Source organism: Psammomys obesus, unplaced genomic scaffold (assembly GCF_907164565.1).
Source record: "Psammomys obesus unplaced genomic scaffold, mPsaObe1.curated_primary_1811, whole genome shotgun sequence".
NCBI lineage: Eukaryota > Metazoa > Chordata > Mammalia > Rodentia > Muridae > Psammomys > Psammomys obesus.
In genome coordinates this window covers 23,887,092-23,909,828 of record NW_026596073.1, presented here as the reverse complement: position 1 = coordinate 23,909,828, position 22,737 = coordinate 23,887,092, and the positions used below count along the sequence as shown (strand labels likewise).

General features: G+C 46.2%; 1 protein-coding gene across 8 annotated transcripts in view; it reads right to left on the bottom strand.

Annotated features, from left to right (window-relative positions):
- The window catches only part of Mecom (MDS1 and EVI1 complex locus), a 549,590-nt gene extending 527,214 nt beyond the window's left edge, over positions 1-22,376 (bottom strand). For 2 of the 8 annotated variants that reach the window (XM_055626056.1, XM_055626057.1), the window contains exon 1: positions 22,019-22,375. In XM_055626056.1, the coding sequence (XP_055482031.1) occupies positions 22,019-22,055 (37 nt within the window). In that variant the 5' untranslated portion in view covers positions 22,056-22,375. Of the gene's footprint in view, positions 1-22,018 lie in introns of all 8 variants that reach the window. The other 6 variants (XM_055626060.1, XM_055626058.1, XM_055626062.1 and 3 more) reach the window with 5 other exon arrangements.
- Between the last annotated feature and the right edge of the window lie 361 nt (positions 22,377-22,737).

The following is a 22,737-nucleotide window of genomic DNA, read 5'->3' as shown; positions in this document are numbered from 1 at the left end:
TTGGCCTCCGTGGACAGGAAGAGTCAGCACCAACAGTAAAGAAGCCTTCTCAAGGTAGGATCCCACCCACCCTCATGGTAAGCCCTATGGACAATAGAATTAAGGAAACCAGGGGAGTGACAGAAATAGGATCAAGAAGGCTTCACTGGGTGAATGATCCAATGGTGTGTTAACGAGTCAGGAGACTGGGATCTAAGGTCTAAAGGATGAAATGTAAATCGTGACAGGAGGTAGGAAAGCAGTTAGATTTATGGCAGGAATTAGGGAGGGAGCAAGGAGAAAAAAAAAAGTCAGCCAGGCTACCTAGTGCCCAGCTCAGGTGAGTAGGCACTTTGATCTGACCTTAACCCCACCAGGGAGTCCTTACCGATTAAAGCCACACCTTATGATGGCTCTAGCTGAAGAGTGTCGGGACTGTTCATTGCAGTGTTCCCACACGCCTTTCTCCAGTCTTTCATTCCCCCCTCCCCCGCAAATCACCTCTACAAGTACCCGACCATCTCCCACACCTTTTACAGAAGGGAGCTTGAAGACCTCGTTGGCTGACTCAGTCCTGCTCCGTGTGGCATGTTTCAACTCGAGTGTTTCCAGTTGCGTCTGAGCTCCATAGAGCTCGGTGAAAGAAATACCCTCCTACTTTATAAATGGGGAAATCAAGAGCTGTTCGTGATCTGCCCAAAGCTTCACAGCCAGTAGCAGAGACAGAATCTGAATGCAGAGCTGCCGACAATATGGCATTGCCGTTGCGCAAACGGAAGAACAAATGTGGGGCTTGGCAGAGAGGAGCACATTGGAATGAAGACAGCACATCTGACAACTGTAAAGTTATTTCAGGGAGAAATGAAGACAAATTGGAATTAAGCTCTTTTAATTATACATTTACCAGTGATCTGTCATTGAGAAAGGACTAATACATGGGAGTATCAATTTTCAGTAAATATAAATGGCAAATAAGGCATTTAATGAATTGCAAATGACAATGTTTCTAAGAGTAGTTATCCATCACGAGTAAGGGCCTTCCCATTTATTACTCACATATTTCATTTCCGCGAAGACTCTAACGGAACGGCTTAAAGAGAATAGCAGGACGCTGCAGACAGTGCTGGGAATGGTAGGCATAAAAATGAAACTCTGCTTTATCCATTCCAAACGTGCAAGAAGGACAGGGAGAAGCAAAATATTTGCAGATGGGATTTTAAAATGGTTGGATAGCTGATGAAAACGTTCAGCAATCTGCAGATTCATCAGCTGGGGAGTGGGTTCACAGGCCAACTATCAGCAAGAAAAGGAGGGGGGAAAATCTTGGCCAGAAGTAGAAAGAAATTCAGAGAGAGAAGACAAAGTTCTAAGAAAGTGTTGCTGTGAGTAGAAGGCTCTAGTAAACTACTGTCATCAAATTATCTCCCAAGTTTAGCCTGTCCATTTGCAGAGAGGGAGTATTTTCCCTGGTCAGTGTTTAACAAAGGAATTCTGCTTTGTCTTGGGTTGAAGTCAGGTACCTGTCTCAATCACCCTCTACCTCTATTTTTTTTAAACAGGGTCCCCCAGCAAAACTGGCGCTCACCAACTTGGCCTGCCTGGATGGCCAGAAAACCCCAAAAGTCCTCTCAGCTTTGCATACAAATGCTGGCGTGACATGCTCTACCACCACAACTGCTTTCTTTATGTGTGCTGGAGATGCAAACTCAGGTCCCTGTACTGCATGGCAAGGACTCTGCAGACTGAGCCGTCTCCCCAGATCCTTACAAAGCTTTTTTTTTTTAAAATAAGCAAATAAAATAAAATAAAAAGGTATCTTCCCCTACCTCAACCTGCCACCTAAAGTCTCTTGGGTCACCTAGGTGCTTTTAATATCATTGTAAAGTCTCTATGATGTGTTCTGGAGGTGCTAGCTGAGAACAGGGAGCAGGCAGGACCTACCAGCATCTCTCAAAGCTCTGATAGACCACATTGTTCAAGACAGAATTCCTTACCTGCAGAGCTAGAGAAGAGAATCAGAGCTGTACGGGCACACCCGCAAATGCTTCCTGTAATTGCACACCCACAAATGGTTTCTGTAATTGCACCATCAAATTGGCCCTTTCTTCTAATTTTCAAAGTGCCAAATTGTTCTGCCCTCTTATACCAAGGTAAGAACGTCTCTGACCAGCTGTGAAGCAAACCAAATTGGCATTTTTCTCAGGGAACCCAGTGAGTCCATGTTGTTTATTCAAATAACATTGCATATTTATGAAGCTGAAGTCTAATTAAATTATATCAGTCATCAATCTGATTCTGCTAAACTTCCTCTCCACAGACCTATTCATGGAAATATATGAATCCCCAAGTCAAATGTTTAAATATTGAATAATTAGCACTGTGTCTTTTGCACAAACCCTCTGGAGAAGGCACCGATCTGCCCACCTGCACATCCGCTCTCTCTCCCCCACACCTGTGCTCAGCATCCTGGCTTCTACTGCCCTCTCTCCTCTCCACTTCCATAATCCAAGGGGCAGGAAAGTGTGAACGAGCAAAAACCAATCTTGTTAGTACTACCATTTCCTTTTGCTTACTCTCAAAACAGAAGTTTCATAGGAAGAAATGGGTCACTTATAAAATTATTAAAGGAATCCTTCATCCAAAATTGTTCACCAAGTGAAAGTTTCAAAAACATGGACTGAGGCCCCAGGGAGATCCCGGCCTGGCCAGTGGCCTCACAACAGTTTCCCGGCTTTGTCTCAGTGTCATTAAAGAGCTCTGTAGCAGAAACAATACCAAGCATGCCGAAAATGAGGATCTCGGAGGCCTTGAAGAGAGGACCCTCAACTACAGATAGTTGACTCTCATAAAATAAATCACAAAGTTTCCTCATGCAAAGGGCATGAGGGTCCAGCAGCTGAGAAACAAGCCAGGGAGCCCACACTGTTTCTGCCCCTCTCCCGAGGGTGGCATTCGGATGTTTGCAGTCTTACTGTTTCAGGCCTGACCTGCAGACTAGAGCCCTGTTTTCTCTGGCTCACCCTAAGCAGAATGTTACAAACTCCTCCAGTCTTCCTGCTTACAACACTCTTTTTTTAGAAAACCTTGTTTCTTCTTTCATTTTTTTTTTACTTTTATTTTTTTATGTTTACTTTTTACATTGAAAAGAATTTTTTTTTTCATACAGTGTATTCTGATTATGGTTTCTTCTTCCCCAACTCCTCCCAGATCCTTCCTACCTCCTCACCCGCCCAAATCCACACCCTTACTCTCTCTTTCTCTCTCTCTCTCTCATTAAAATACTCAGATTCTCAGAAATGAGTGGGATTCTGAAGGCTCACTCCTGAGACTACAAAATTATACTTTTGAATCCTGTCACTTTGTACTTTAAATATGGCATACTAAAATAACAAATAATAATAAGTCATCATTCAAAAGTCTTATAAAAACATGGTTTTAACCTGTTTCAAATAACTGAACTTCATTATCCCTTTAAGCCTGGTACAAAGAATATTCTAAGATGTTATAAAATGTAAGTTTTAAGGAGAAAACAAGCAAAGGAGCAATTAAATTAGACATTGCTGTGCTGAGCTGTAAAAGTCAAATGAAATTTCTTGGAGGCTTTGGGGATGAAGCGAACAGTTGTGAAACATCCGGCTGTAAAGCTGAAGCAGGTCCCCTCAAGTAGCCGGAGATGATATACATACACAGACTATGAATAAACACTCAGACTTTTCTCCTTGCCTAGCCCTGACCCTCAGTACAGCCATTCTCCCTTACCGTAGTGCTCACAAAGGCATGTTTTCCAGACACAGGTTGTTGGGGCATCCCATCCCAACATGCTCAACTAAAACGTTAGAACCAGTGAGCGCACTGAGCGAACATGTGCCCAGGTACAGCTAAGTATACTGCACTGTCCAGCAGCAAAGGAGTTGTTCTAAACTCTTTAAAACTCATGAAAGAAAATTATTTTAGTGAATTTTCATGTGCATGCAAGTTAATGACTGACAGCATTGATGAAAACCAACGGGCCTCCAAGATGTCCTGGCAGCCAACATCCAAACTCCCTAAAATACAGCACATTTCTAGCCCCAAAACTACTTTTCTGTTGTTTAATGTTTCTGGGAAGAGCATCTCTTTTTTGACATTTCATTTCTGATTTCTGGCTCCCCATGCACCCTGTCTGAGATGTTCCCTTTGCCTGGGAAAGTTGGGAGAAAGGCTTGTGCCTGGGATTCTAGAAAAACAAAAGGCAAAAGAGGCTGGTGGTATGACTGGAACCGCAGACACACAAAGCAGCTGCCCCTTCTGTTATCACACAGGTGTTTTTTGCCTGTGCTTGAACTTCAACACACCATTGTCTCCTTAAAAATGGCTGCAAGAACAGAACCATGTTGGAGCTCTCCCCAAATCACTCTCTCTTGGATGAAGTCTTCCCCACAGCGTCCTTTCACAACTGGAAATGTGCTACCTATTGTTGCAGAAAACGAATTTATGAAGAGGGCTGCAAACAAAGGCAGTCTGGTACCTGTAAGCAGTAAAAGGAGGTTTGCACTAAAGGGAGACACCAAAGTGGGAGACATCAAAGGCTCACAAGAAAGCAGAAGTGGTGGCCTCCCACTATTCTTTAACCTCCTTCTTTCCAAGCCACATCTCAGACTGCCTCCCTTACCTGAGCCAGGGACCCAGGTCTCCATTGTTATGGCATGGAGAGTACCTTCTCAGCTGTCCATAATATTCCAGGCAGTCACTTTTAGCTCATTCTATCCTAACGCATTGCCTTCTCCCCAACATAAATGTATCTTCACGAAGTGCTAGATCTGAGAGTTTGTTAGGCCCTGCTTCCAAATCACACGGGTTATCCAATTCTCCAACCAGACAAATACTTTGCTGCAAGAGCCAAGCAATTCAAGTGTTAAAATGAAGTTGAAGAGTTGTGAACAGATACAAAAGGAAAGATTCAGAAAGTTGTGGCCTGCCTTCTTCCCTTTAAGGGTCTTCAGGTGAGCTTGGGCCAACTCACATCCCAGGATACTGTGAAGAAAGTGGAAATCAGAGCCCTGCAGCACCTTTTGGGAAGTTGTAAGGTGTAATTAGCTTGCAATTTTAGTAATGAAGTAATGATGTCATTCATTCAACAAAGACTTATAAAGTTCCCTGAATAAAGCTAAAATCATAATGTAATGGGAAACCACCACGCAGGTAACTGCAAAGAAACTGATGACAAAGAGATGGCCATCCCTGTCCAGAGGAGATTACTCACTGAAATTGCAGCAAAACTCCTCCCTGCCAAGAGTTGCATGAAATCGCTTCTCTAACTTCAGGTGTCTTCAATCTAAAGTCGCATTACCTTTTATGAGCACTGAAATGCCCTGGAAACATGATACTCCGCTTTTATTTCAGGATAGAGAAGAATACGGCAGTAGAGGCTCACATCAGCTTCTTGGACTCTAGAGTGAAGCAGATCAGCCATGTTAGAGCCTGGCTCAGCTCTTCAAGTGAGGAGACCTGGGCAAATAGTTCATCTTCTCTAGAGTGTTTATCTTTAATAAAGACAGCAACACCCACCTCTGAGAGGTGTGATAATAAACTTCACTCACCCACAAAAACTCAGTCATCTCTCCTGGTATATTATTATTTGTTCTCATTGTGATAAATGACTTCCAGCATACAAAGCAAGAAGCGAAGCACAGAGAGGTCACGTAGGTTCTTTATGGTCATCCAGCCAAGATTTCAGTCTAATGTGGCTCACACTTTATACTCATATTGGAGAATATTAAATTTGCATAGCTCCTTATGGCATACAAAATCCAGCACACATGTCCTCTTGCTTTATGGAGGAAAGCAAAGCGGAAGTAATTATTATTGACATTCCATCCCTAAGAGTACTGGGACTCCACAGGTTCAGGCTCTGCTGGGAGGTTCCACAGTGATGAGGTAGGAAGGTCGGGATTAAATACCTGTCCTGACTCCCCAGACAGCTTCATTCCTGAGAACATGTACAGCATCCAAATTATACTTTTTAATTTTTGAATTTATGCGTGTGGTATGTACATGCATGCAGCTGTGCTCACCCATGCGATAGCCTGTGGAGGACAGAAGTTGACATTGGGATGTCTTCTTCAATCACTTCTCCACCTCAGTTTTTTTAATTGAAAAAAAAAATTAATTTCAGACAATATGTTCTGATAATGGTTTTCTCTCCCCCAACTCCACTCAGATCTTCCCCACCTCTCCACTCCCCCAAACCCTGTGCCAGCAGAGAGCGGAGTACTGTCCATACTTTGGTATTGTTATTTTTCTGAAGTGTCACCTGCCTCAGTGTTTTGTAAACACACTTTCTTCACCTTCTGATTGATTTAATAAAGAGCTGATGGCTGATAGCTAGGCAGGAGAGGAAAGGCAGAACTTCTGGGCAGGGTAAGAACTATGGAAGGAATTGAGAGGCTCAGGATTCACCAGCCGGATAAGGAGGAAGTCAGACTTACCAGGACTGAGGAGAGGCGGCCACGAGGCAAATGTGGACTAGTATTCCTGAGGTTAATTCAATTATACGAACTAGTTAAAAAATAGCCTAAGCTAAGGCCTGAACTATATAATAATAATAATAGTAATAATAGTAATAATAATAATAAAGTCTCTGTGTCATTATTTGGTGGGAGCTGGTGGGTCGAGACAGTCCAATGGAATCATCTTCTGGTGGGTCCAAAGAAAGTCCCAATATGCCATCATAAACCACCTTATTTTGGTTTTTGGTTTTTGAGGCGAGGTCTCTCAATGAACCTGATGCTCATCATTTCATTTAGGATAGTTGGCCAGAAAGCTTCAGAGTTATGTTTGTCCTTTCCTCTAGTGTGGAGTCACAGTCATACACAACTACATCTGACTTTTACATGAGTACTAAAACCAAACTCAGGCTCCCATACTTACACAGAAAGCACTTTTTACCCATTAAGCCACCTCCCCAACCTTCAAAATATACTTCTGAGGCATTCACACCTAAGTCAGAAAAGATCTATTAACCTATCTTTTAAGATGGATGGGGCTTAAAATGCTGTAGATGGCATCCTTTTGGCAAAGCTCTTAGCCGCAGTGAATTTTACCTAGTTAATGGTGATAAAGTCAGGCTAATCAGTCTGAAATCAGTAAAGGAAACAAGTAGTCAAATTTTCCACACAGTCTTGACCAACAGCCAAGATTAATTTGGAAGGCTGATTAAGAATGTAGCCCCTTGCACTGCATTAGATAACAGAAGTAAACCTCGGTGACTTATATTACCATCATTCAAGGACAGGAAGAGATAGCTAATGATTTCGAGGCCCTGTGACAAATCTGGACACATAATGCATTTTACCTTGGCATTCCCGATCCTCTTTAATGATGCAGCTACCAAGCTGAAAGAGCAAAGATACAAGGCTGCTAATGAGTCAAACATCTGTGCTGTGTTTTAATATTACAATATTGTCAACAGGAAGCTTAAATTACTAGCATCATCTGCAGTGAGGCAAACAGGGAGTTTTGCTCAGGGTTTCAGTCTGTGCCCAGTAGTAATGACATTGGATGTGCCGATCTCCATGCCAAACCTATGTCTGGAACATTGGCTGGGACACATACACACACAGCTCAGCAAGATGCTGGCAAAGGGAGTTGGAAGTAAAAGCAATTCTTTACTTCTTTACTTCTGTTTTATGAACAACAAAATCACATGGCAACATGAGAGACAAGCTACTTTTCAGACAAAATGTCCATCTTTGAGTAATGGTCTCTTTCTGCTGGATAAAAATTAAACAGAGGGCCTGGAATGTGTCTCAGTTTTTAGAAGCACAAGGACCTGGCTGGATTCCATCCCTGGCATTATATAAAACCAGTGCGGTGGTCCCAGAACTCAAGAGGTAGAAATAAGAGGATCATAAGTTCAAGTTCATCCTTGGCTACAGAGTGATTTTTTGAGGCTAGCCTGGTCTACATAAGACTCTGTCTCAAAATAAAAAGAATAAGAACAGGAAAGAGGAGGAAGAGGAGAAGGAGGGGGAGAAGGAAGAAAAGGAAAAGGAAGAAAGAGAAGATTGAATGTAGAAATAAGACATGCCTTTGAAACTATGGAAACTTCAGTTTGTGCATCATTTTGCTCCCAGAGCTACACATGAATAAGAGAGGAAACTCCTCCCAAGCTCCACCTCCTTGACCAGTGACAGGAAACAGTAAGAAAACTATGCATTCGATAAAAAAAAAAAAAAACAGTAAACTTAGGATAGTGGGAAGGGATGACTTGTCTATCCACAGAGCCACTCTAAAAACAGAGACCCAAGGACACCCTGTGCCTGCACAGGCAATATGATCACATACACAGAGAGAGAGAGAGAGAGAGAGAGAGAGAGAGAGAGAGAGAGAGATCAAATTCAATGTGTGGGCCTTTCATGAAACACTGGACTGCCACCTAACATATAATTTTCCCTCATAGTGGGTATTTGAAGGCCCAGAAACAAGTCCTACAACAAACTGAAAACATAAATTGTCGGGCTGGTGCGCAATGGCTCAGCAGGCAAAGGCTTTTGGTGCAAAAACCACTGATGGCCTGAGTTTGGTCCCTGGGACCCACATGGTGGGAGGAGAGGACCAGCTCCCAAAAGCTGTCCTCTGGCTTCCACACTCAGGTCACAGCACACCCAAGCCTCCATATATGCTCGTGCACGCATACATACATTTAATCATTTAATGTAATTTAAGAGTCTTTGGAAGGACTGGAGACATGGCTCAGTGGTTAAGAGTGCAAGCTGCTCTTCCTGAAGAGCCAGGTTCGATTCCTAGCACCTACACGGCAACTCATAGTCTTCTTGAAACTTCAGTCCTAGAGGATCCAATGCCTTCTCTTTGTCTCCATGGAGACCAAGCACGCATCCACACACATAAAAATAAACATAAATAAATATTTTTTAATCTTTTTTTTAAAACATCTAAGTTGTAATTCTCAAAATTGAAACATTTTTTTTTCCTGAAAGGGAAATGAAAGGATAATGCATTTTCTTTTGAGGACTGATGTGATGTAAGCCAACATCCGTTGTCACGCCGTCCTGCTGTAGTCAGACCTCTGCAGCTCAGAGGTCTGACTGACCTCTGTGACCCGTTACCCTTGCTTTAATTATCACCCCCTCCCTCGGAAACAATCTGTTTACATGTTTGTCTCTCCCAAAGGCTTCTACCTCTCCTAAGGGTAGAAAACAACTTTTATTTCTCTTTCTGTGGTTAGTGCTTGTCTTGATCTTCTTAACTAACGTATATGCTCAATAGATATTCATTCAACTGAACTAAATTAGTGGTCCAGAAATTTGGTATGTTTTGCTGCTGCTGCTGCCTCTAACCCAATGTTTGCAGCTCAAACACAGACGTCTCGCTCCCTCCATCTGTAATGATGCAGAAACACCAGGCTCCTAGTTCAGGGACTCACGTAAATGTGTACCAGGTACACATAAATCCATGCCACAAAACTGAAGTAAATATTACTTATAACATTTATGTCGTATGTGCTTCTGCCAAGAATTAAGAAGGCAAATGTATTTGTCTGTAACTCCCCAAGGGTCAGTGTGCCACCTTTCAAGCACATAATAAAGATCCCCTATTGACCTCGGAAACTAACTTGTTTGTGTCCATACAAACCTAAGGACCCAAGTTCAAACCCCCAGGAATCATGTAAAACTGGGTGTGTTGGTACACATCTGTAACTCTAAGACTATGAGAAATGGGAGACAGAAATGGGAGAATTCCCAGAAGCTTGAGGGCCAGCTAGATTGGCAAACAGGGGCAGATGACAAAAAGACTGAAAGTCCCTGTCTCAATGAAGTGCAAAGTGAGAACACAAAAGCTTCCCAGCCACGAGGCCTCATGTGGTAACAAAAATATTCTGACGTAAGAGCAGGCATAGGATCCAGCACATCAAGCTCCTGAAGCTACTTCCTAGTCACTGATAAGCAGAAACCTGACCTAGTTATCTCCTCTGCCTACAAACTATGGTCAAGCCATACATCCATTTGTGGAATGATTCCAAGGAACTGAGTTTTTCAGGTCTTTGTTTGTCATGCAATATATACCAACCACTGGCTCAATTTGATGGATTTAATTTAAAATGTATTTTGAAAAATGTTAGCTGGGAACATTGTTCCATGGACCCATGGAACAACATTAATGCATACAACATGCACACACACACACACACACACACACACGCACACTTAAAAAATGAACTCATAACAAATTCTGTACTCAAAGGAATCAAAATTGAAGTAAGTTAATTCATTAAAAGATTTATAAGGCTAGATTTTAATTCCTTGAGTGGTATCTGGGCAGACATGATCTAAAATATCCAGTTTAGTTTTAAACTCATACAATCCAATGAGCTTTAATAAACAAAGTAGTTCCCAGTAGAACCAAAACTCAGCTATTCATTCCTGTGTGTGTGTGTGCATGTGCGTGTGTGTGTGTGTATGTGTGTGTGTGTGTGTGTAAGCTTCTGTGTAAACAAATGAGTCTAACTCAGGATTTTTTTTTATATTTAATCAGCAATATTGCCAAAGAAAGCCACTCTTCCAAAATCTCTCTATCCTGGTTTATAACATAATAAAATGGAGTTATGGATCTGATGGGCTCTAGGGTATAACATTATACTCTCACTTTTTCAATTCTAGAGTTATAAGAGATAGTTTCCATGATGAAAATTTTTTCCATCGTCTGCTTGCCCACTTAAAAACATTGGAAATGGTCTTTTCAATTCATAGGCTAGAAATTATTATAGGTAATTTTTTAAAGAACATCGAAATAAGTTCTTTCTTACTGTCTTTAGGAACCTTCCTCATTTCCTCAATACTTGCATCCACTGGCTTAAAGTATACTCACTGAATAATAATGTATCACCACAACAAGGAAATTACAAAAAAATTTTTTTTTAAATTAAAAACTTTAAACCCTAACAACCTGCTTGACTAGTTGGGACTGTGTGTATTGAGTCAACCACAGCCTGCTCCACACAGCGGGAGAAAATGCAAATGGGGCAGAAAGATGAGATCCAAAGAAATTCCTTAAGCTTGAAATCTCAGATAGATCACAGTGGATCTTTCAAAGATGTACCTTGGCCCTGGGCTTAGACCCTTGATCCTCTGGTGGGGGTTGGGGGAGGGGACGGTAAAGATGCCTGGAAATCAGATCTGCCCTGACAGGGTGAGGCAACCCTCTTTGACCTCCCAGAAGCCTGCTGTGCTTGCATCTCAGAGGCCAGCACGCTTAACCCTGAACTGCAAGTTTCCTTTAATTGTAGACTTTCAGTTTCCCTCCAGCCTTAGTTAGGGGAACTTCCCTGCCTGTTCTTTTCCAAATACTGAAAACTACCCAAATGTCATTCTAAACCAGAGTTTGAGCATAATATGTTAGGTCCAAACAGCAGAAATCTGCTGCCTTTGAAGAGAAAGAGTTAGAATGACGTCTATGGATGAAAGCAAGTCATAAACGTGTGTGTGTGTGTGTGTGTGTGTGTGTGTGTGTGTGTGTGTACGCTATCATGTGCACAGGGGAAAGTACAGGATGAGTGATACCCATTAGCAAGTGGTATAGAGCAACAACGAAAATTGCACTTTCTATGTGACATGGTCTTTTAGTTATATATGGAGTGTAAATTGTGTGATTAAAAAATAACCTTCCTAAGGTTATTTTCAAAAATTTCTGAGGACTTCAGGGTCTTACATAATAATATTCCAGGATGAATTAAGAGGCAAACGTCCGAAATATTCATGGTGGGAATTGGGAAGCCCATGACTTCTCAAAGCGGTATGAAAATGTTTGTGTATTTGGGTGCCTTCTGGACGGCATGGAAACCAGACACGGCTGTGCATACATCCAGAACTCCAGTGCTGGGCAGCAGAGTCAGAAACATTCCCCCAGGAGCACCATTTAGCCAGTCTAGCCAAAAAGGTATTTTTCAGGCTCAGCAAGAGAGCCTGTCTCAAGGCACAGAAGCTGAGAGAGACAACCTACCATCGACCTCTGGCCTTCAAGCATACCTGCATGGGTTGTTGTACACACACACACACACACAAACAAATTAATAATAATTAATAATAATAATAAAAGGGTTTCCAACCCATTTATAAGCATTGCTAATAACAGCATAAGAACTCACACCTGGCAACTCACACCTGAACTTACAACACTGAAGCCCTTTGGTGGTTCAAGTTTGAGCAAAATTGTCTAAGGAAGGATTCTGTGTTCTCCATAGAAATGAGGTGCGTGTGAAACTGGGAGCAGGGGAGTGGACACGTGGAGAAGAAGTCAGTCTTACCCTTCTCTGAAGGGGTCGAATGGAAAGAGTGGGGTTCATCTAATCTTAGTTAAACAAGATTCGCTACAGCAGCATCTGTCAAGCTTAGGCTGTCTGAACAAATCCTTAATCACCAGCGAGCATTAAAATATACTACGGAACTCTTGTTGCTGTCCTGTCTGTTAACACCGTATAAACTGGGGTCAGGATTTATGTAAATGATGACCTTGGTGCGAGGAAGGTCCCCATTCAAGCCTCAGGACCAGAGCTCCTTGAGTCCTCCATGTTCACTGTCCTTCTCTTGACTCCACCGACATTCTGCAGCCTCAGATGCACGGTAGAGTGTCAAGTGCGACTTAAGTGAGGAGCCAGGAGGCATGCCTGCACTGGCAAAACGAGGGATATTATTGGTGAAAACTTGGAATAATACTCATTTTCCAATGTGCTTTCCAGAAGGTTTATCACTGTTGAAATAGGCCAAATGTGGATTTAGCATGCAACTAAAGTTTCTGCTATGCCAGAGTCCTAATGCTGACATCACCTCACCATGCAGGTTTCCCAGACCCCTCCCCCCCCCAAAAAAAAAATTGAAAGGGTTTGCATAATCCATTAGAGCCCAACACTACTAACACCACATCTAATCGTACTGCTAACTGTTTGTGCAAGCCTGCTAGCTGGCCCAAATCAGAGAAGAGCTCTACAAGAGCTTTGCAGTCAAGCCAGGGAAAGAAGATGAGAAACGTATCATAAAATTCCAAAACGATGGTGCGTTAACTCTATACAGTTGGGACCAAAATGGCAGAGAGGAGTCAGCGCCTCTAGGAGTGCTTCAGAGGGTAAGAGCATGGGTAAGTGAGAATCTAGATAAGAGTCATAAAGTCGTTAATAGTCTCCGCGCAGTGTGCATTAATGCACAGGCTATGGCAACATCATAGCGGGAGTTGGAAGGGGGAACTTCAAGGGTAGCTGGTCAGAGGGTGAGAGGGAAAGAATGGATGAGCGTGTTAAGCTGAAGACAGGAGGAAACCGGAAAAGTTGAGGAAATACAGTGAACATATGCTGGGCTTGTATCCACTTGACGCATTCTAAGTTCACTGGTTGAAACCTCACATGATGTAACTGCCCCCTGTTCAGAAGGAAGGAAGCTGGAACACAGAGTGATTAAGCAGCTTGCTTTCATTTCATCCAGCCAGGGGTTAGCTGGGCTGGATCTGAACCAGAACCGAAGCTCAGAGTCATCCAGACTTGAGAGTGTGAAGGCATCTTAGCCTCAGGAACAAAATTGGGGCTCAGTATCTAAACTCATTGGAATTGCTTATATGCCTGGCCCATTCTACACAAAAACACATCTATTTTTATGGCAATATTCCAACTATGTTTTTCGATGGGAAAGCATTCACTGAAAAGTCCATTGATGATCACATTGGTATAAATAGTTTGTTCAGTTCAACCTCCATTAGCAGTGTCCATTGTATTGACATTACACCGTGGCTCCTCACTTTCAAATCTCAGAGCCTAATTTAATTTTCTATTCACCTACACCTGTGATTGCAGAGACCAATGTGTTTGTTTTCAAATGCCCTCTGAACATATGTAACTTTCATTTCCAAGGAAACCATTTGCATCAGATAATATAGCCAATCCTTTAAGAAGTTAGTTTCTCCATCTCGCTTAAATTTAGGTCCTTAACATCAGCTGGACTCCTCAGTAACAGATGTGCAGGAAATGACATCTGGACCTCCCCAGAAACAACTTTTCCTCTGAATACCCTCAGTAGCCAAATGAATTCTTCCCCTACCATGGAGAACCACACTGTCTCCTAATGGTTTACTGCACCCCCCCCCACCCCGCACACACCTACCCCACAAATCAAAGAACTGGGTTTAGAAATAAAGGAGAGGGAGGGAAGGAGGATGGGACTAGGGGGTGAGATGGGGCTAAAACCAGGATGTAAAGTGAATAAAAAATAAATAATTTTTTTAAAAAAGAAGAAATAAGAAAGGTTTGTGTCCTTTGGCTAAAGGGGGAGGAAAAGGTGTTTCACTTTGGGTTTTGTTGTTGTTGTTGTTGTTTTAACCAATTAATGATGAGCAGCATGGAGAGAAAGAAAGATACACCATTGCTGTCAAAGATTGTCTTCTGGATAAATGGTTAAATATCAGATTCTGGGATAAGTATTTCAATCCATCAAAACATAAGCAAGCATGCACACATGCACACATCTCCCACACATACACACATACACACCACACAAACACACACACGCACATACACATATACACACCACACAAACACACACAGGCATACACACACCTATACACACATGCACACACACAGAATAAACAAACTTCCCGATTTTTCACAATGAATTTATTGCCTCGTTTGGCTTCAACTTTAATGTGTCCACATTGTATATGCAAGCTCCCTTTATCCAAGGGTATAACTTACTGAGAAGACAAACGAGACGTTTCCTATGGGCATATAAATACTTCTAAAACTGTGTCTGGATAAAAACATAAACTGCAAGAGGAAAAGGGTATTTCCTCTTCAGGAATTTTAATTAATAAATCAAACAGGAAATGATTAAGATGTATTGATTGACTGACTGATTGAGGCTTAGGTACTGGGCAAACATTCACCTGATGAACACTCCTATTTCACAGGAGCCCAAGGACTACGGGATTCTCCTTCTCAGGGAGAGTGGCCTGACCAAGTAAGCCCACTTCACAAGAGACGACCAATAGCTTAAAGCTGACCTGGCTATTCAATCAGGGATCACACTCAATTCAGACACTGCTGTGCACATTTTAAATGTTCATGAGAGCTGAAACCACGCTTTGCCAAGCACGGGGCCTACCACACAGCAGGACTTCGTTTAATGTTTGTTGTATAAAATATTGCCAAACCCTACCAACAGCTGCACTGAAGAACTTTCACAAATGCCATCATTTGAACAACACCAATGTACAAAATTAAATCCTCAGGCAGATTTTTAATGACGGTAAGAATTCTGCTCAGTCCTCCCTCCTACACAGCCATTGACTCCCAAGCAGGTACTTAATAAAAGAATTCATAAAATCTGTTTGCTAGATAGTATATCCTTTAGAATTATAGTAAAATTAGTAGTCAATGATGGGACTGAACGTGCAAACCAAAAACATGTTTATTGTTGAATAAGAATAACTAAAGTTAAAATTAAAAGTAATTTCAGAATGAACACCTTTGAAGAGTCAGGAATTTGATTAAAAATGCAGTTGCTCTCCCCCCCCCCAGCCTCTTATAATGAAACAGTTCTTTAATGACAAAGGAACTTTTACAATAATGCAGAAGAGCACAGTTCCAAGGCAAACTCTCTCCCTATTTTAATCATGGCTATTATTTCTTAAAATGAAAATGGCTGAGGTCATTGTAGTCTATTTCAGGGTTTGCATGCGTTGGTGGTATTTTTCCCTTGGCTTTGAGCTCTCCACGTTACCAGCTAAATGTTATGGGGTTTGCTATGTGCCCTTTCAAATCCCATTCTTTTTAATAATGGACTTTACACAAATAAATTAAAGCAAATTCCACTTTCTTTCCTAACAACTCCAGATGGAGTCCACACTTGCAAGAGACCTGGAACTTGCTTTTCTTAAAAAAGAAAAAAAAAAAAAAGGCATGGTTCTCCCAGCTGCATAAAACACTATGTGGTTGTCCAAAAAAAAAAAAAAAAAATGTACTAAAAAATAAGTAAAACTGTAAGATTCGTATTATTCTTTTGACCAAACTGAAACAGCTGACTTAGAGGTAAGGAAATTGCCCAGGAACAAAACCCCTTCAGCACTGCCCTACATGCTGTTGAGAGTTGAACAGTCTATACATAGCCATAGAGAACACATCAGGAAACCCTGATGGACCCAGTGTTCAAAATTATCAAATAACCTGACACTGAATTCACATAAATCACACGCTTCTTTAGCTATGTTTAATATTTCACTGAGTTTCTGAACTTATTGTATTCTATTTTATTTGTTTTATTCTGAGTTGCTGTCTTTCTGAACTTTTTGCTTTATTTTCCTTCTGATTTGCTATCAAGTCATACAAAACAGCCCCACCTCTAATGAGCCTCTGCCCACACCCAAGTATGAGAATGACTACAATACATACATACTGTGGAGTTCTGCCTGTTAAAAATGCCCTAAGCTCTGTTTGTTTGTTTATTTTTTTTTAAATCAACTTGCAAGACCAATGTATTAAGCTCTTATGAAAGAGGTGAAATAATTTTAAACACAGACACACAATGAGTTTATTTATTTAGAAACTTGTTAAATGGAGTCTGGGAATTCAAATATTCAATGTTGACATTGTACAGATCTGGCCAGAAGCCAGGACCTGGTCTCCAGAGGGACCCATTGGACAAGGAATCCAGGCCTTCCTCTCCTCCCACTTGAACTAAAAAGGTAGAAGCCATTAGTTATACCCACAGCAGTATCTGAACCACACTCAAATAATCTGCCCCAACCAGGGTCCTTCAAAGGAGGGCAAGTGTGCTTAACTCTTTAGTGGTGAGCTGGGGCAGTGCACCACACTTTTTCAGAGCTTTATAAACAGCTCCTCCTCTGTGCAGAAACTCCTCTGAAGCCTCTTGCATGGCAAGAAAGCAAAAGCAGTTAACAAGATTTTTTTTCCCTCTGTATATACTTAGGGTGGGGATAGCAATGCATGCAAACTAGGAGTCTGGATGAAGTGTTCTGCCCCTCTCTGGTCCCTCCCCTGTCCTCTGTGCTGTCCTCAATATAAAGCCAAGTTCCTTGAAAATACCATTAAACTCCTCAGGAGGCCAGGAGAGTGGGAAGAAGGGGAGAGTCTAATTTTAGAAAGAGGATCCTGCCTAGTGGGAAGGTGAGGGGACTATTGGCTCCCATCAGAAGGAAAATCAGACCCCTGGCTGTTACAGAAACGCCGATAGCAGCTTCCAGTCCAGAAGGGGTTAAGCATGGCTCCAGAAAATAGTGCCTGGCACCCTGGCAGTGTCTGTCTCCTCCTGGCCCATGCCCCCACCTCAGAGCCCCTCCCTCAGGCCTGAGGGAATGCCCAGCAGAGGGTGTGAATAAATGAGGGTGTGCAATAGAATGTTCCAGAACCACCGGGGACGGTACTGTGAGAGTTTTGTGCACGATTTGCGTGTGTCTACACCGTTCTTGCAAACAAGGCTCAAGGCGACGAGCGGTGTGCACCAGTCAATCAGCACCCTGGAGTGGAAGAGAGGACTTAGAAGTCTGGGAAGGCAAAGGAACTGAAGGGACTGGGGGAGTTCAGGCTCTTTGATTCAGGCGACTTTCCCTGCCCCACCCAGTCGACCTATGAGGGCCAGTTTTCTCCGCACTCAGCAGTTTGGAAATGGAAGAGTAGGGGGTTTCATGGACTACGTGTAAAGAATTGAGCGCGGTCTAGCTCCCTGTACCCTGGGAACCGGGAATGAGCCAGTGACAAGACAAGTTAAGTCCCTCAACCTTGGGACCAGCTTGCTGTCTGCGAGGGGTGCCGGGAGAGAGGCAGCCAAGGTGGGCGCATAGGGAGCTACTAACCCTGCCCTCTTGCTCCTCTGGGCCGGGTCTGAGCCAGCCAGAGTCCTCAGCGGTGGCCCTCCTCTTCGGCTCCATGCTGTAGCCTCTGTTAACCTGCCCCATACTTCTAAAAGCAAAACAAAATCAACTCTCAAACGCTCAGATCTTTAAAAAGAAACTGCTTACAAGACCTTCATCTTGGACGAGGGCCGGGGTTGCGGAGACTATGTCCTGGAAAGACCTGTTAATTTCTATTCGACAATGCTCCAACATGTTGAGAGTCAGTACAGGAGGGTAGGCCCTGGGCGCAGGGAGAGACTTGGCTAAGAAAAGCATGAGATGGGGCTAACCTCAAAAATCACAAGCTCACCCAGCCACAGGAGCAGAAGTCCGCAGTCTCCAAAACCTGGGACTTCCAGTCCCGGAACAGGAGGCTCTGCAGCTGAGGAACCCGTCCTCTCCCACAGTGTTGGGGATAAGGGGAGAATGAAAAGCATAATTAACCTTCCCCTAAACACAGAACCCAAGAGAGGGTGCAAAACGCGGCGAAATGGTGCCTCAAAGTGCCAAATGAAATAAAGAAGCCCTAAGCCAGGATAATGACCAAATAATGGCAAATGAAACGCCTTCCTACAAGGGGCCTCGGCCTGTGTCGGGAGAACAAGTTTTTTCCTCCTGCAAAGCAAACCTGGACTAAACAATAAACCTGTACTTGAGAGCCAGGCTCTGCCCCCACGCCGCTTCTGAAGGGTGGCTGGGAAGGCAAGGAGGCCAGGCTGGGAAGTGTCCTTGGAATCCTAGGTGCTGGCCTGCAAGGGCGAGTTTAAACACGGGAGGCAGAGCTGCCTTGTACCTTTCTTACTTCGGAGCCTTTTTTTTTTTTTTTTTCCAAACAAAGATCAAGCAGAAGAGTAACAAGTGCCACGGGTACCACCGGGGTTTTGATGATCTCGTTGCCTTCTGCGGCTTAAGAGACTTCTGGCGGGGGGTTGGGGTGGACCCCGCAGTAAGGGGAATAGTGGGTGCAGCTTGCTCGTCGCTTTGATTGAAACCCTGCAGGCTGGTGCTTTGGCAAAGTGAGGTGGGTTTCCCTTCAGTGCTTTAGGCTGCAGGCGCGCGCGCGGCTGACCCTCTGGCTCACTTCCTTCCCACCCCTGAGAAGAGCGGCGGCTGGAATTTCTGGCAAGGCCCAGGTGCTTCTGCAGCGGCCCCCACAACACCCCAAATCAAAACGGCCGGCCGAGGAGTCCCCCAGCTGCCGGAGTGGGCTCCCCCTATTTAGTTTTCTCTCCTTGAAGGTGGAAATGTGAGTCAAAGCTTTTAGACAGCACGGATGCCAACTTTCTTGCTTTTCCCTGTTTTTGTTTTTTACGTTAAACCTTTGTATCTTCCCGTAGGGCTTACAACGAAATGATCTCAGCTATTGTGTAAAACCAAGTCCCTGTAAGTTAGACCCAAGATGGTGCACTCAGTCTGTCCGTGTGACCTCAGGGAGTGTTGTCAAGGTATGTGGTCCCCAGTCTCCTACGCTTTAGACAAGACCTAGCCAAACCGACATCCACCAAAGACACACGCGAGAGACAAAAAGAATGGCCAACTCTAGGAGAGAGAACTGTTTGTGCTCGGCTCGTTTCCCGCGTAAATGCTTAACATTTGCTACGATCGCGGTAAATTGGTTTTGTCTTGTTTTGTTTCCGATATGCCGGTTATTTTACCTCTTTCTAACTCAGGAAGGGTGAGGGGAGAGAAAGAAAAAAAGAAAAAGAAACAGTGCCGGTAAGCGTCTAAGTTTCCGCTGGATGGTGGCACCGCAGGCAGAGGTCACCAGCCACCTCTGCCGCGCGCAGCTCGGCGAGAGAAAACCGCGCTTTAAAAATACGAAAATCCGCAGTTTGGATACGATTTCCTTTATTGCTCGGACCATGGCTGGAAAACTGCACAAGGCAGCGCCCGCGTCTCGGGGAGGCAGCGGTGAAGCGCCGGCCGCGGGGACCTGGGGCTCTGCAGGGAAAGTTCCCAAGGCTGGGGTCCTGCTCTCTCGGAGTGCACGCGGGCACCCTTACCCCTACCAGACAAAAAAATCAATGTGCGTCTCACTCGCGGTGACTGACAAGTCCCGCCAGCTCAGAAGCAGGGGCTCGGCTGCTGGACGCGGGCGCGCAGCTCGCTGGTTAAGGAAAACAGGCAGGGCGTGCGCGAGGGGCGTGGGGGCGCCGAGGAAAACTCGAAGCGTTTCCCAGGGCCGCTTTCGCTTCCTCGGGTGCCGGGCAACCAGGCGGGGTGCTAAGTTCAGGCTTTCCTTTCACAACATAACTGCCCGGCTGAAGCCATCTCCCCGCCTCCTTCCACATACTCACACACTCACACTCACACACACATTCACACTCACTTCCCCCCCAACGTTTGAAACATCACAGCCATCAAACGCGTGTGCGTTTATTCCCCGTTCGATGAAAAATCGAGGAGACAGCGGGCCCAGCGAAAAGCCAACGGGAAAAACAGCTCGGCCGGCGCCCTCGACACCGTTGCAACGAAGCGAAGGGAGCGGCAGAGGGAGAAGGCAGCAGGCTGACCCGGGAGGGGGACGGCCCTGGGTTGAGATCTCTCTCCGAGCCCTGAGCTCCGGGGGGGGGGGGGGGGGGGGGGGGGGAAGAGGTGTGGGTGCAGCTCACGGGTGCGGGGCGCCCGCGAGGACGGGGCGTCGCGATGGGTTCCCCACGCCGGGAACGCAGGGCACCCGGGAGCGCAGCGACCGCGGCCGCCGTGCCAGGACGCGCCCGGGGATGCCGAACGCGGCGCCTCCCGGCCTCGGCCCCAGCGTGCAGGGGGTGGGAAGGGGGTCGCCTGGGGGACTTCACTGGGGCAGACATACTCTCCCACGGCCTAATTCCCCATCGTCTCCCGTCCGAAACCAACCAAACGGAAGAGTCGGCAGGTCCAAGTGAGAGGGAGCCCGGCGCGGCCGGGCCTGCGCCCTGCCCCGGCGGCTCTGACACCGCCCGCGCCGAGCAGGAGCATCTCGGCAAATCCCAGCCCCGTGGCCCAACAGTGCTCAGCAACACTCCCCTAACCCCGTCCTACCCCGGTGGGTCCCCCCAAAAAGCCCTTCGCTGCAAGAGTGGGGGATGGGAGCCCCGTCGAGCCCGGCCCCAAACCCCACTGCCCGAATCCCGCGTGACCGCGGCTGCTCCAGCCCCGAGCAGGCAGAGGGCGCCGGAGAGGAGGAGTGACCCGGGACCCCGGCGGCACCCAGGAGGAGGGCGGCAGGCCGAGCTGCGCCGTCCCGGCGGCCCTGGGTTCCGACAGCCCGCCCCCTGGGGGTCACTCGGCGCCCTGCCAGCCCGGGGTTCTCGGCCCGGAGCGCGCCCTCCCTCCAGGCCCGGCGCGCGCAGCCTCGCTCGCCGCCCTCTCCACGCCCGGGCCCGGCGCGACCTCCCCTCTCCTCCCCACCTGCCGAGCGGCTCGGCGGAGCCCTGGGCTCGGCGCTGCCACTGCTCCCCCCCCCCCACCCCCCCGCCCCGCGCCCCCCCTTACTCCCCCGCCTCCCCTTCCCGGGGGCTCCCGCCGCGCCGCGGAGAAGGACCGAGCGCACAGCGCCCACTACCGCAGCCTGGGCTCGACGCAACGCCCGCCGCCCGCGCAACTTGCGAGCGGCCGCCTCGCAACTTTTCCCAACTCCGGCCCAGCCGGCCGCCGCGGCTCCCTCGGAGCCCTCCACCCATCCCAAACCCCAGAAACAAACCGAGTCTCGGAAAGGCGCCCTTCCCCTGCCCGCCCCCCCCCACCCCCCCGCCCCCCCCCCCCCCCCCCCCGGGGACTAGCTGGTTGGCCAGAGGCGACTCTCCCCCGCCTGGGGGGGGGAAGGGAGGGGAGGGGGACACACTCTCCTCTCCCCCCACCCCTTCGCGCTCACTCGCGCGCGCTCTCCTCCCTCCCACCCAGCTTTTTGCTGCCCCCACCCCCACCCCGGAGTTGCCACAGCTGGTCGTGGCGCGGGGCTTAGGGCTACCGCGGCTCCTCTGTGCCCAGAGCAGGAGCCAGGGCGCGGAGGCTGGAATCGGCAGGTTGCTCGGGCTGCGGGCTGCTCTAAGCCTGCCTTTCACCCGGAGGCCCCCCGCGCCAAAGCAGCCCGCGCTCTCTCCCGGAGCGCTAGACACAGATATGCAAGATGGCAGAGGAGGGGGAAAAGCCAATAGAAAAGGGATATTGCACCTACTTGTGGCCAGTTTCCTTGCCCTGCCTTTGGATCTCATGCTGTGCCCAGTCCTGCAGCAGCTGCTGGGTGGTTGGGGTTTTTTTTCTTGGATCTTTTCCTTCTTTTGGTCTCTCTCTCTCTCTTTCCCTCCTCTCTCTCTCTCTCTCTCTCTCTCTCTCTCTCTCTCTCACGGTGTGTGTCTCATGCACGCACACACACTTCCACACTCGGTCTTTCACTCTCTCTCCCTCCCTCTCTCTCTTTCTCTCAATCCACACTCGCTATCTCTAGCATTGTCAGTTTGGACACCTTCGCACATGCGCGCTAGACGCCCCTCCAACATCTCAGCGCCGCCAAAAAAAGTTTGGAGCGATTTATCACTTTGATTTGGAGATCTTGTCAGATGGCAATCGCCGAGGAGGCGGAGAAAGGGAGCTACGGGGAGGGCGGCAGGGGGCGGGGAGCGAGCGCGGGGAGCTGGAGGGGAGCAGACACTTTGCCCAAAGGGGGAAAAAAAAGAACAAGAAAAGTCTTGGACAGAATCGATTCGTGGGGCAGAGGACTATGTCTGTGTGGGAGTCAACAATAAACATGCATTATAATTATTATTGTTTTCTCCACCATAAATTACATTGTCTGTAGGAGAGAAAAAGAGCGGAGGAGGAAAAAAAAAAAACACTTCAGGATAAATCTTTCCCTCTACAAAAGAACTAGGTTGAGGGCTGGACCGTGAACTCATT